Source organism: Schistocerca nitens, chromosome 2, assembly GCF_023898315.1.
Source record: "Schistocerca nitens isolate TAMUIC-IGC-003100 chromosome 2, iqSchNite1.1, whole genome shotgun sequence".
NCBI classification, from domain to species: Eukaryota; Metazoa; Arthropoda; class Insecta; order Orthoptera; family Acrididae; genus Schistocerca; species Schistocerca nitens.
This window is the reverse complement of record NC_064615.1, coordinates 752,055,491-752,068,093: the sequence shown is the minus strand read 5'-3', so window position 1 is coordinate 752,068,093 and position 12,603 is coordinate 752,055,491. Positions and strand designations below refer to the sequence as shown.

Sequence of the window (12,603 nt, the reverse complement as noted above, 5' to 3'; positions counted from 1 at the left end):
TTAGCATAATGTGAAATTTGTAGTCGTTCTTAAATGTTTTTGGCACGTGTATGTATGTTTTGAAGATTAGTGCAAAGGTTCTTTTACCACTATCCACGTAGACCGTAACAGCAACCACTTCCAATGTAGTTTGAAGAGGAATCCATGTGCTAGCAACATCTGAAAACGCCACCGGATGCCCGCAGATGGCCAACCAGATTTCGACAGAAAACACGAGCCCCACGAAGGGTCAGTGAGTGATCATCAGTAAAATGAGATTCCTGTAGGAGCACACAGGCTGCCGAGTAAGGCGACATAATGGAGTTCAACTCCGGAAGGTGACGGTAATATCGAGTACAATTCCATTGGGTAACCACAGAACGATGATTCAAATGGGAGTTGAACAGGTTAAAGCCAGTCATGACGCTAGGTCACCACCCGTCACCGACAAGGAGTGGGCGACATCCATGAACGACATGTCGCAATCTGGTTGTGAAGCCAGGGATGGGACATCTGGTGACATCAGAGGACTCTTGTCCAGGGGCTTATGTTTCTTCTTTTCTGTTTTGAGATGAATGAGGGCTTTGTGGCATGAAGGAGGCAGCTGCAGCAAGATTGGCAACAGAAAGATCAGGCAACCTGGGGGGGCAACAAACCGTGGTTCTCGTGGTCGTCGTGTGGCAGACCTTTTGCTCAGGAAGGGGGCAGGAAGGGGGCAGGAAGGGGGCAGGAAGGGGGCAGGAAGGGGGCAGGAAGGGGGCAGGAAGGGGGCAGGAAGGGGGCAGGAAGGGGGCAGGAAGGGGGCAGGAAGGGGGCAGGAAGGGGGCAGGAAGGGGGCAGGAAGGGGGCAGGAAGGGGGCAGGAAGGGGGCAGGAAGGGGGCAGGAAGGGGGCAGGAAGGGGGCAGGAAGGGGGCAGGAAGGGGGCAGGAAGGGGGCAGGAAGGGGGCAGGAAGGGGGCAGGAAGGGGGCAGGAAGGGGGCAGGAAGGGGGCAGGAAGGGGGCAGGAAGGGGGCAGGAAGGGGGCAGGAAGGGGGCAGGAAGGGGGCAGGAAGGGGGCAGGAAGGGGGCAGGAAGGGGGCAGGAAGGGGGCAGGAAGGGGGCAGGAAGGGGGCAGGAAGGGGGCAGGAAGGGGGCAGGAAGGGGGCAGGAAGGGGGCAGGAAGGGGGCAGGAAGGGGGCAGGAAGGGGGCAGGAAGGGGGCAGGAAGGGGGCAGGAAGGGGGCAGGAAGGGGGCAGGAAGGGGGCAGGAAGGGGGCAGGAAGGGGGCAGGAAGGGGGCAGGAAGGGGGCAGGAAGGGGGCAGGAAGGGGAGGTGTAACTAAAGGATAACTGGACATCATGGACACAGGGTGAAGACGTGCATACTTCTTACGAGCCTCAGTGTATGTTTGATGATCAAGGAAGTTTTACTCCTGTATCTTCTTTTCCCTCATATATACTGAGCAATCTGGTGAATGTGGAGAATGATTGCCGAGACAATTAACACACAGGAGGGGAACACAGGAACTCCCCTCATGAAGTGGACGTCCAGTCACCAGAGAGCGGCCTGTGAACAGCAGGAAGACGTGTCCAAAAAGGCATGCACTTAGAACACCTCATAGGGGGTGGGATGTACAGCTTCACATCACATCAATAAACCGTAATTTTTGCTTTCTTATGGAGGGTATCCCGTTCGAAGGCCAGGATAAAACCACCAGTATCAAGGCGATCGTCCTTCGGACCCTTCTGAAAAAGGCGAACGAATTTAACACTCCGCCGTCCGAGATTGTTCTGAGGTTGCTATTCAGTTTCAAGGAAGAGGTCCCTGTGAAAAATACACCTTGAATCATATCTAGAGACTGGTGGGGGTTATGGACACAGGAATTGTGCCAAGATGGTTTGAAGCACGAAGGGCCGCAGACTGGGTAGCTGAAGCAGTTTTGATCAACAACGAACGTGACCTCATCTTGCTCAGGGAGTCCACTTCGCCAAACTTGTCTTCAGTGTGTTCTACAAATAATAAAGGTTTGGTATTGGTGAAAGTATCCCCATCAGTCCTGATGCAAACCAGATAGCGGGGAAAGGTTTCACGCATAGCTAACGAGCCTGATCCTTCTCCCAAGGGTAGCCATGGAAGGGAAGGCTGAAGGGACAGAAGAAGCAACACTAAAATACTGAATTCCATGCCGAGAGACGGCCGCAGAAGTACGGCCAGAGCTCTGAACCTGTACACTTTTCATTTGCATAGCATCCACCCTGATACCACCCACTCCGATCAGGGGCTCTCCTCGCAGGTGCCACCCAGCCACAGCAATGGCCGTCTGGTTCGGCGGCCATTGCCAGGAGTTCCGATGCTGTAGGACGACAAGCAACTCCTAGGATTACATGAGGTGGTCAAAGCTGTGGTACCAAGTGTGATCACTGTGCGTTGAGGAGGCTCAACCAAAAGGGTACATAGCGACCCCACCATATGGGTGGACTTCCATGCTGGGTATGCACCCTATCATCAGACAACAATGTGAAAGAAAAGGTGGAATGAACTAGGGACACACACATGAGACCTAGGTAAGGTGCTCTTCCCCAAATGGCTGACACTACGGAATAGAAATATAGTAATGGAAGTCTAACACCAGTGGGAGAACAGGGGATTAAAAAAGGATGTGATTACGCAACAAAACTAAATGGCAAAACCAACATAACCAGGGAGACAGCAGGGCCTACACAAGGAAGAACACCAAGCGAGGGAGAGGAGAGGGGAAAGGGGAAGGAGCATGGAGTGGAAAGGAGGGTAAGGGCAAGGAAATGCAGCCTGGAAAGAAGGAAGGCTGCAATAGCTCGGTGCCCCGTACTCGCCACGAACGTACTCAAGAAAGAGCCCCTGGGAGGTGCGCTGTTTGAGGGTGCCAAAGTATCTGTGATAGTTCTTCGACGCAGAGGCTGTAAAATAGTTCTCAGCAATCTCGTTTGCGTCGGTAGAGAGCGCGCAAGTGATTTTATGCTGGGGACACCTGTTGGGGTCTGGTACCCAGAAAGACTTCTGATCTTCATCCAGACTTGAGAAGAAAATGTATGGCACCCTATGGTTGAGAAGTACCTCTCATCACTCCTGTTTCCGTCGTTTTGTAAGCAGGGAAACACAGGTAGAGCCATATGAAAGTTATTAGGTGCTCTAGGGAAAGGTGCCACTTATATCGCTGTAGAGCTCACCGACGCTCTTTAATTGCCGCAGCGACTTCCGGGGACGATCAAGGAACTTTCTTTCGCCAGGGGGCACCCTAGAGAACGAAGGATCGCGTTTCCCACTGCAGAAATTATCGTTGTATGACCCACTCATTACAACATCGATGGCACCAGGTGGGGGAGAGCCAATCGTGACAGCAGAGGTGAAGGTTACCCATTCTGCGTTGTTTAAAGCCCATCTGGATAGGCATTCATGGGCATGACGCCAGGGGAGCGACAGGAAGATGGATAAGTGGTCACTGCCACGGGTCGTTACACGCTCTACAGTGGGTAGATCTGAGAAGTCCTGGGATGCAAACTGGTAAATCAATGGCCAAGTAACTACTGTGAGCTACACTCAAATGCGTGGCGGCCCCAGTATTTAAGAGGCAGAGGTTGTATTGGGACAGTAAATTTTCGACATCACTGCCATGGCTAGTAAGCGTGATGCTACCCCCACAAGGGGTTATAGGCATTAATATCTGCCAAAACTAGCGAAGGTTTAGGGAGTTGATGCATCAGTGATGCCAACTTGTTCAGGCATACTGCACCATCAGGAGGGAGATACAAATAGCAGTTATTTCGTCTGTCGTCCTTAACCTGACATCCACAGCTTCCAGAGAGGTTTTTAAGAGCCAAAGGTTCACTACATACCGAGCTCAGAAAGGACAAACTCCACCTGACACTATAATGGTCGCTACAGTTCTAGTATCAGCTATAGCAGCAAAGGGCAGGGTTCTGCATGGCTGGGAACCAGGTTTCCTGTGGGGCAATGCAGAAAGCAGGTGTAAAGTTTAACAGTTGCCATAGCTCAGCCAGGTGGTGGAAGAAACCGCCGCAATTTCACTGGTGGATGGTGTGATCTTAAGACTGGGAAGGCATGCAAGACCATGAGGCAGTGTACACCTCATGGTCACCTGCAGCCAACAACTTATTTCCTGAAGAAGCTACATTGTGTGAGTGGTGAAATCTAGGTCCTCAGCAGACACCATAATCTTCATCTCATCCTCAGATGCAGAGCTTGTAGGCAGCAGTGGTGCAGGTGGCATCTAAATTCCTTTGGTCTTGGGGTCTTCTTTCTTGCTTTCTCTAGGTATTCCTTGGGATTCTCTGGATGGGGGCTTCACAGATTCAGTCTCCAGGACTGAGGATGATCGTGAAGCCCTGCAACCAGCTGATTCTGGGCACTTCATCCACTGTCTGGTATCATCTTTCCCACTAGCAGAAACCTGGGAAGGGAGTGATGTAAGGGACCCCTTCCTAGCGAGAGGAGCTGACGAAGACTTACGCTCCTCTGCGAAGTGGGGACTGATGTTCCTGATGGTTGGGGTGACAGTGCTCTTAAGGTAGGTGGTGCAGGAGCAACAGGCAGGGGCAGGTGTAGTCTTCCAGCTGAGAGCCAAGTGGAATTCGCAGAACAGATGGGGCTACAACTGTGTGTGTGTGTGTGTGTGTGTGTGTGTGTGTGTGTGTGTGTGTGTGTGTGTGTGTGTGTGTAGTGGTGGCAGGAAAGGTCAGTCACAGGAAGGAGGCACTCAAATTTCCTCTTGACCTCAGTGTAGGTCTGTCAGTCCAATGTTTTGTATTCCACTATTTTCCTCTGACTAAAATCCTGCAGTCTGGTGAGGAAGGAGAATGATGCTCTACACAGGTTAAAATGATGTGAGGTGGAGTATATTTAGTATTGGGATGGGATGGACGTCCAAAATCTGAACATGTAATGCTGGAAGTACACCAGGGAGACATGGCCTAACTTCCAGCAGTAGAAGCACCACATTGTGAGAGCGATATATAGCTTGACATCACTGTGGTAGACAGTTACCTTGACCTTTGGTAATGAGTCAGCCTCAAAGGCCAAGGTTAAGGCAAAAGTGGCAACCAGATTATCCCAGACCCCAATGAACACGCCAGACGTAATGAACTCTTAGTCACTGAGATGGCGCTCAACTCTTCGTCGGACTGCGAAAAAAGTTACCTGTGAAATAGGATACCCTGGACCGTATTTAAGCTCTTTGAGGCATGATTGTAATGGAAACATCCCCAGCTTTTGGCAAGCAGGATGGCCATTGCCGGGAGTCTATGCCCAGGGGGATGGCATCTACCTCTCGACATACATGGGGAATTAGGGCGCAGGCATCAGCAGAGCTATCCCCGTGTGGTCAGGGGGGGGGGCCTACAACCAACAGGATGCATGATGGACGCACCACAATGGACTGACTAGCGTGCTGGATGTCAGACGCAAACGAGCTAAGAAGTCAATTATCATCGGCAGCACAGAAAGCGATACTGCACAGGTGGAGGAAAACGCGCAGAGGAGGGTGACCTCGCCCAACAGCTGGAGAATGAGTGGAAATGCAGATCCACGTTGACAAAGGATGCGAGAGGTCTCAGCGCATGATGGACACTATGCACCACATGAGGTGCCCTTCCCCAATTGGCTCACTCTTCGGGAAAATTTTGAAAAATGGGGGTCAAACTATATGGGACCATCACAAAGGCCGAAAGGTATGAGGCTCCTTTTAGTAGCCTCTTACCTTGGGCCTATTCTAACCCCCAGACCCACAGCAGTTGAGCCTTAGCAATTTCGTAGTTTGAACAAACTTAAGGGCAAAGGCCCAAAATTTAGAGATGGTGGGAGAAACCATCTGTGCCGCCAGTAATTCATATAGACTGTTTTGTCAGCGGAAAAGCGAAAGCCATTGTCCATGCCAAGGAGCAAACACGATCAACAGAACGCTGAAGACGCCCTTCAGTGAGACACATGGACAATTGCAGTAGATGGCAAAACCGTCTACAAAGAGACGAGGCCATTGTGTTAATGGCGATAGCAAAGACAATGACGCTCAGGACAGAACCCTGAGACACCATTTTCCTGGATAAAGGTGTCCAACAAGGCAGAGACCATACGCACCATGAAAACTCTGTCTTGTAAAAATGCCCAAAGAAAACAGGGCGGGCGCCCACAGAATCCCACATTTAATGAGTATGAAGGATACCAGTTCTCCAGCAGGTGTCTTAGACCTTCCCCAAATCGAAAAACACTGCCAAAGTCTGGGATTTCCACAGAACCATTCATGACATGGGTGGACCAATTAACTAGATTGTCAACTGCAGAACGCCGCACACGAAATCTACACTTTTAGGAGATGGGATGGTAGCTAGAAGGAAGGGTTTTGTCCTTACTGGGTATAGGTATGGGTATGACGGTGGCCTCACGCCAGCATCCAGGAAATGTACAACTGCATCTGAGCAGAGGGCACAAGTTAAGCAGAAAGTGTTTGCCCACATAAATGTGCTGCAACATTGAATGTCTGGGGTGGAGGACTGGGATGAACTGGGAGCATGGTCTAGCTCCGTAGTAAAGGCAGCATTGTAGCACTTACGATGTACAGAAAAGTAGGGAATCTGCCCAAGCCGCCTCCGCCAGTTTCCGATGGAGGAAGGCAGGGTGATAGTGGGAAGAGCTCCGAACTTCAGCAAAATGGTGGCCCAAAGTGGAGACAGCAATAGGGTCCACTATGAATAGTGAGTGACTGTCAGGCCGTTAATTGGAGAAGGGTTCCAGAGAGCCGTCTCTGACCCCACATGACGGAGGAAGGTGTGTAACTGTTAAAAGAGGTAGTCAATGAAATCGACCTAGCTCTTGTTACCCCGAAGAACGCAACGACACTGTGCACGCAAATGTTCATAATTAATGCAGTTTGCCAGCGTAGGATGGCGATTGAAACCGCGGAGAGCACATCTACGTGTGCTAACTGCGTCGCAGCACGCCTCCGTCCACCAAGGGGCTAGGACACGATGTTTTAGAGAGGAAGTGTTGGGGATGGAACGTTCTGCAGCTGTAAGCATAAAGTTTGTGAGATATTCGACCTCGTCATCCAAACTAGGGAAATCTCATTCTTTGAAGGTTGCCAGGGAGGAGTAAAGACGCCCATCCTCAAGCTGACATTTAGGTGTGCATGCGGATGGCTAAGGGATCAGCAAACTGATAGCTACCAGGAAATGGTCGCAAGAGAAAGTGTCAGAACAGACCACTCAACACGATGGGCAAGCTGCACAGTCCAGAGGGATGGGTCCATATGGAAATGGGTGTGTGAGGAGTTGGGAAGAAAAGTGGGTGCTCCAGTGTTAAGACAGAGGAGGGTAAGTTGGCTAAGAAGGTCAGTCAGGAGGTCACCTCTTTAACAGGTCCTGGGAAAACTTCAAAGCGGATAATATACATTAAAGTCACCGAGTAGCAAAAAAAAAATGGGGCGGCAGCTGCCCAGTAAGTTGAAGGAAATCTGTCCTCGTGACAGCGAATGATGGAGTGACTTAACCTAGTACAGAGGGTAAAAGTCAGGTGGAGAAGGAAAATAACTGCAAAAACTTGAAGATTGGTAGTCAGGGAGGTGGGATGACTATGAATCTCATCCCGTATGAACAGCATGACGCCCCCACGAGATTGAATACCGACCTCAGGGATAAGGTCAAAACGGATCAGTAAGAAATGAGAATGCTCGAAGCAGTCTTGAGGGCTTGGTTTTGTTTATGCAAGACAGAGCATAAGTGGACACAGCGACACTAAAAGCAGCCATAAATCCTCTGTGTGACCGAAGGCCGCAAACGTACAATTGGAGGAGAGTCTTGAGAAAGAGGCGTAAGGGTGTCACCTCGGCGGCTGCTGAGTGACAGTTGCGTAAGGGGCGCTACTACAGAGCACAGAAGCAGGAGGAACCTGCTCCGTGAGGTCCACAGAATCATCACCTTGCCAGTGCGGTCGGTCGGTCTAGTCCCACGTCGAAACACGGTTGTTGGTGCGCACCGGCGACACGGAGTCTGACTAGGCTAAACTGTCACATGCTAACACCATCTATATTGATCTTCAAGGTGGCAAAGGAGAAGACCGTTTGCCTTTAGTAGAGTACTTCGAGCCTTTCCGATTACATGAAGGCTGGTGTTTGGCTGGAGGGATGGAGGAAGTCTTCATGGGAGTACTCCTGTCCTTTCCGGCCCACCGGTTGTAGAGCTGGTGGTTTCACCTCTTGAGGCGAGAGTTTGATTGTAGCGTAGCTGGAATGAGGGATGGCCATGCTATATTGACAATGGGAGATTTCACGACATCAGAGCTTAATTGGAGGTCGCATGTCTGTCTGGCCATGTCCTTCATTGAACGAGGCTTAACAGAACTATAGGTACCATACGGGAGACTGCAGTGTTTACGACTAGCCAGTACCTTTTCTTTTACCAATATCTCTCGTCAAGATACACTGGACACTCCAGAGAGGAGGCGGCATGGCGCCATTGCAGTTGATACAGCAGGGAGGAGGTGGACAATCGCTGTCATGCATATACCTACTACAGGTGACATTTCTCTGGGTGTCGACAGTATGTTCTAGTCTGGTTGAAACGATGAAACTGGTAGCAGGACATCAGGTTCGGAACGTATGGCCAGACGGTAATTATTTCATAGCCTGCCCTGAGCTTAGAAGCACCACTCTCTAAAGGTAAAAGAGTATGGGTGGACACTAAGGACGAATCTACCTTTCATTACACGATGAATGGCAATGACACTTTGAGCAGGGAGGTAAGACTATATTTTTGCCTCTGTTCGATCGTCGAGCAGCCTGGTGTAAATTACACCACAGGAAGAATTCAAAGATCTATGGGCCTCGACACGAACAGGGTAACCATGGAGAAGCGAAGCAGCAATCAGTTTTTATGCCCGAGAATCAAAGGTAGTCTCCAAAAACAAAGTGCCATGTCGTAAATGAGAGCAGGATTTCACAGGTCCAGGAATTGCATATACACCTTTCTGAATAATAAACGGATTTACCATGGCAAAGGACTTACCGTATTCAGTACTTGAGACCACGAGGAACCATAGTGCAGTGGGAAGGATCTTTGCGTCTTCAGCCTCATTGCATCTACCTTTTGTAGACGTTGATGGAGAAGATGATTGACCAATTACGAAGAACCAACTGGGGGCCCCCTCAGGAGGCGGCACCGCCACATTAGGTGATTGTTCACACCTCAGGTCATACCTCCTGAACACCTGATGGAGGGACCAATCGGCAATTTGTGAAGGTTACAGCTCAGGCAATCACCTGTCCCTGGGTCTGCCCAGTACCAGGGGGTACATACGAACCGTACCTGTCGACCTGGGGCTGGGAATTATGCGTTACCCAGTCACCTGTTACGCGTCAGACGCTTGGGTCGGCCTTCAGGAGCACACAGACAGGAAGAAAGAAGGATCCTGTAACGCCGAAGTGGAGGAACGAGAAGGGAAGTGAGCAAAGGAAGGGAAAGGGAGCCAAAAACAAAGGTGAGACTGTTCACACATCAGCGACAGAATGGAGAACATTCCCAAAAATTCCTCCTACATGTTCCCAATGGGAAGGGGTGGGGGAGAATATCAAGAGGATAGACATGCAGCAAGGAAGGAAAAAATGCTCTGAAGGCTGGGGCGCAGTGGTAGCCAAGCACAAACCCACCGAAGAGTGACGAGCCCCAGGGTGGTGAGGGGAAGGGAGATGGAGCCGAGGTTGGTTAGTTGATCGTTGCTAGCGTTACTAAAAATATGAAAGGCACACAGGCTACAGAGATAGAAGACCATTAACGTACAAAAGGTAACAAAACAAGGAACCAATGATCCGCACTTAATGCGAATAAACCCATCGCCTCTGGCGGCGTGCACAGCACTACATTTTATTGCAATTTTTCTGCATCTGCAGCAATCACTTTACCATGGGTACTCTAATTCTCTTTGGCGTGCACTGTAGCCCTAAGCCTGCCATACTGTGTGCATACTCACTCCTTTTGTGATGTCACCGCTCCTACTGCCGAGATGCAGAACACGCTGCGGGCGGCCGTCGTCGCGTGCAGGGAAGGTCAGCCACGGCCATACTTTGTCCAGCATCTCTGAGACCGCTTGGCGCAGCTGTATGTTGACCTTGGTGCAGTATTCTGGGTTTAATGCCTCCATGGTAGCGAGCGCCGGCTCCCGATACTAGAGTCCTGAACAGAATAGTGAGAGATATTTAAAGAACAAAAGAGTATGCGTTTACAATGTTTATCTGTATACAGCATGTACAAGGAACACCAAGGCTTGTAATAATGGTTATGTTTGGCTACACTGAGGAGTAATTACTTTGTATTCTAAGTCACCTATTTGCAACGTACTGCAACGTACTGCAACGTACTGCAACGTACTGCAACGTACTGCAACGTACTGCAACGTACTGCAACGTACTGCAACGTACTGCAACGTACTGCAACGTACTGCAACGTACTGCAACGTACTGCAACGTACTGCAACGTACTGCAACGTACTGCAACGTACTGCAACGTACTGCAACGTACTGCAACGTACTGCAACGTACTGCAACGTACTGCAACGTACTGCAACGTACTGCAACGTACTGCAACGTACTGCAACGTACTGCAACGTACTGCAACGTACTGCAACGTACTGCAACGTACTGCAACGTACTGCAACGTACTGCAACGTACTGCAACGTACTGCAACGTACTGCAACGTACTGCAACGTACTGCAACGTACTGCAACGTACTGCAACGTACTGCAACGTACTGCAACGTACTGCAACGTACTGCAACGTACTGCAACGTACTGCAACGTACTGCAACGTACTGCAACGTACTGCAACGTACTGCAACGTACTGCAACGTACTGCAACGTACTGCAACGTACTGCAACGTACTGCAACGTACTGCAACGTACTGCAACGTACTGCAACGTACTGCAACGTACTGCAACGTACTGCAACGTACTGCAACGTACTGCAACGTACTGCAACGTACTGCAACGTACTGCAACGTATTTGGAGCATGTTTGCTCCTTGAACTAAATTAACATAGTAATTTTCGTGTATTGTTAGCTGCCGGAGCGGTTGTTGAACTTTGAAGGATTGGAGGGGGCTGTGGTTGGCAAGAAATTTATGACCACCGGTCTCTCCTGGTGTGGAGCTGTTTTCCGTTGTTTATTATGATCGGCATGGAAGACTATGTCGAGAAGACTTAAGATTTTGTGTCTGAACCTTTTGTTTGAGTCATTGGTTCACTGGCCAAACTATTTTGTTACACTATTTCACTACTTTGGCCTTAGCACACGCTCGTAGTACAGCAACAATAACAAATAATGTTTAAATAAATCACTAAAATCCACCAGCTGCAAAACCATAATGCCCTGGCAGTGAAATGTGGTAAGCGTTCCACAATAGTTGCGTGTGAAGATGTTGAATACTCTAACTCTTCAATTCATTGCTAACTACGCTCATCGAGTCCACGTTAACCTCACACCAAAATTCCAGCTTTAAACGAAAATGCTACAACAAAAGCTACATTTTCACTAAGTATTAAGTGCCGTGCGTCACTGTAATGAATCTCTCGGCCCCTGAATTCAGCACAGGCAAATATCTAATAACTTTTACTATCATTTAACGTAAGCGAACAAGTGTGAAAACTGAATTTATGAGCGAACTATTGTTTGCAATTAGTGTAAGAGGTCAGAGTTGATAACATTCCATTTGTGTGTGTTACTCTTGTTTAACGAAAGTGGTGATCAAATCGAACTGTGTTTGCGCTCTTCTTAAAAACGTGGAGGAATCTCTATACAATTTCTAGGATGTGCATGATAATGACTTACTACGTTACATCAAATTGTGCGTGCCAGGTTACAGTGGTTTCAAGGAAAGCAGTGGATTGTTGCTCCGACCAGTCGGGATCTGAAGCGGAAATGGTTATGGAAGGAACCCTGGAAATTTGAGACTCCAAGAGAATTTTATCAAGTTCATCTACCGTCTGTGTCTTAACGCGTCCATAGACAATTGTTCCGACTTAATCTGGATGGTAATTGGCTGAAAGTTACTTATTGCTCTGTGTGAAGTTGCATTCTTTCACGTGTGCATTATTTTGCTATGGCCGTAGTGAATGTTTACGTCACAGCAAGCAGGAATGGGATATTGGGCGTAAGAGAACATGTATGGCATGAAAATTGCTTTTTGACAATAGCTGGTATAAGCAACTTTTGTCATTCCTGGTCTCTGTATAAAAATCTTACTCTTTTAGAGCTAACTATCCCTCCAGAAGCATGTTACACTGCAATTCATACCACCTGAAACCCTTGAACAAAATTCAGCTTCCATTTTTTTTCGTGCCCCTTCAACTGCGCCTTAAAGGATAGCCAATTTCTCAGTAAGCTCCGCGACAGACAGCTCCGTAGTCCGTAGCATGCCACCTCATTCCATCAATTATCATCCATTCATAGCAATAAGATTCTATACGAATTCTTTGCGACTGGATGCCTAGTTCAACGTTCTCCACGGTTTTAAACTCTGAAGCAGTTCACTTTCGATCTTTATGCAGCGAACCTCTTGCCACTATCGTGCGCTGTTTTTCGTTCTGTGCTCAGGGCACAAATTATTTGTT

At 49.1% G+C, this 12,603-nt stretch overlaps 1 protein-coding gene across 1 annotated transcript in view; it reads right to left on the bottom strand.

Moving 5' to 3' along the window:
- Positions 1–10,140, bottom strand: part of LOC126235305 (juvenile hormone acid O-methyltransferase-like) — a 73,900-nt gene extending 63,760 nt beyond the window's left edge. Inside the window, exon 1 of the mRNA XM_049944029.1 lies at positions 9,970–10,140. Coding sequence (XP_049799986.1) covers positions 9,970–10,140 — 171 coding nt within the window. The remainder of the gene's footprint in view (positions 1–9,969) is intronic.
- Positions 10,141–12,603: the final 2,463 nt, after the last annotated feature.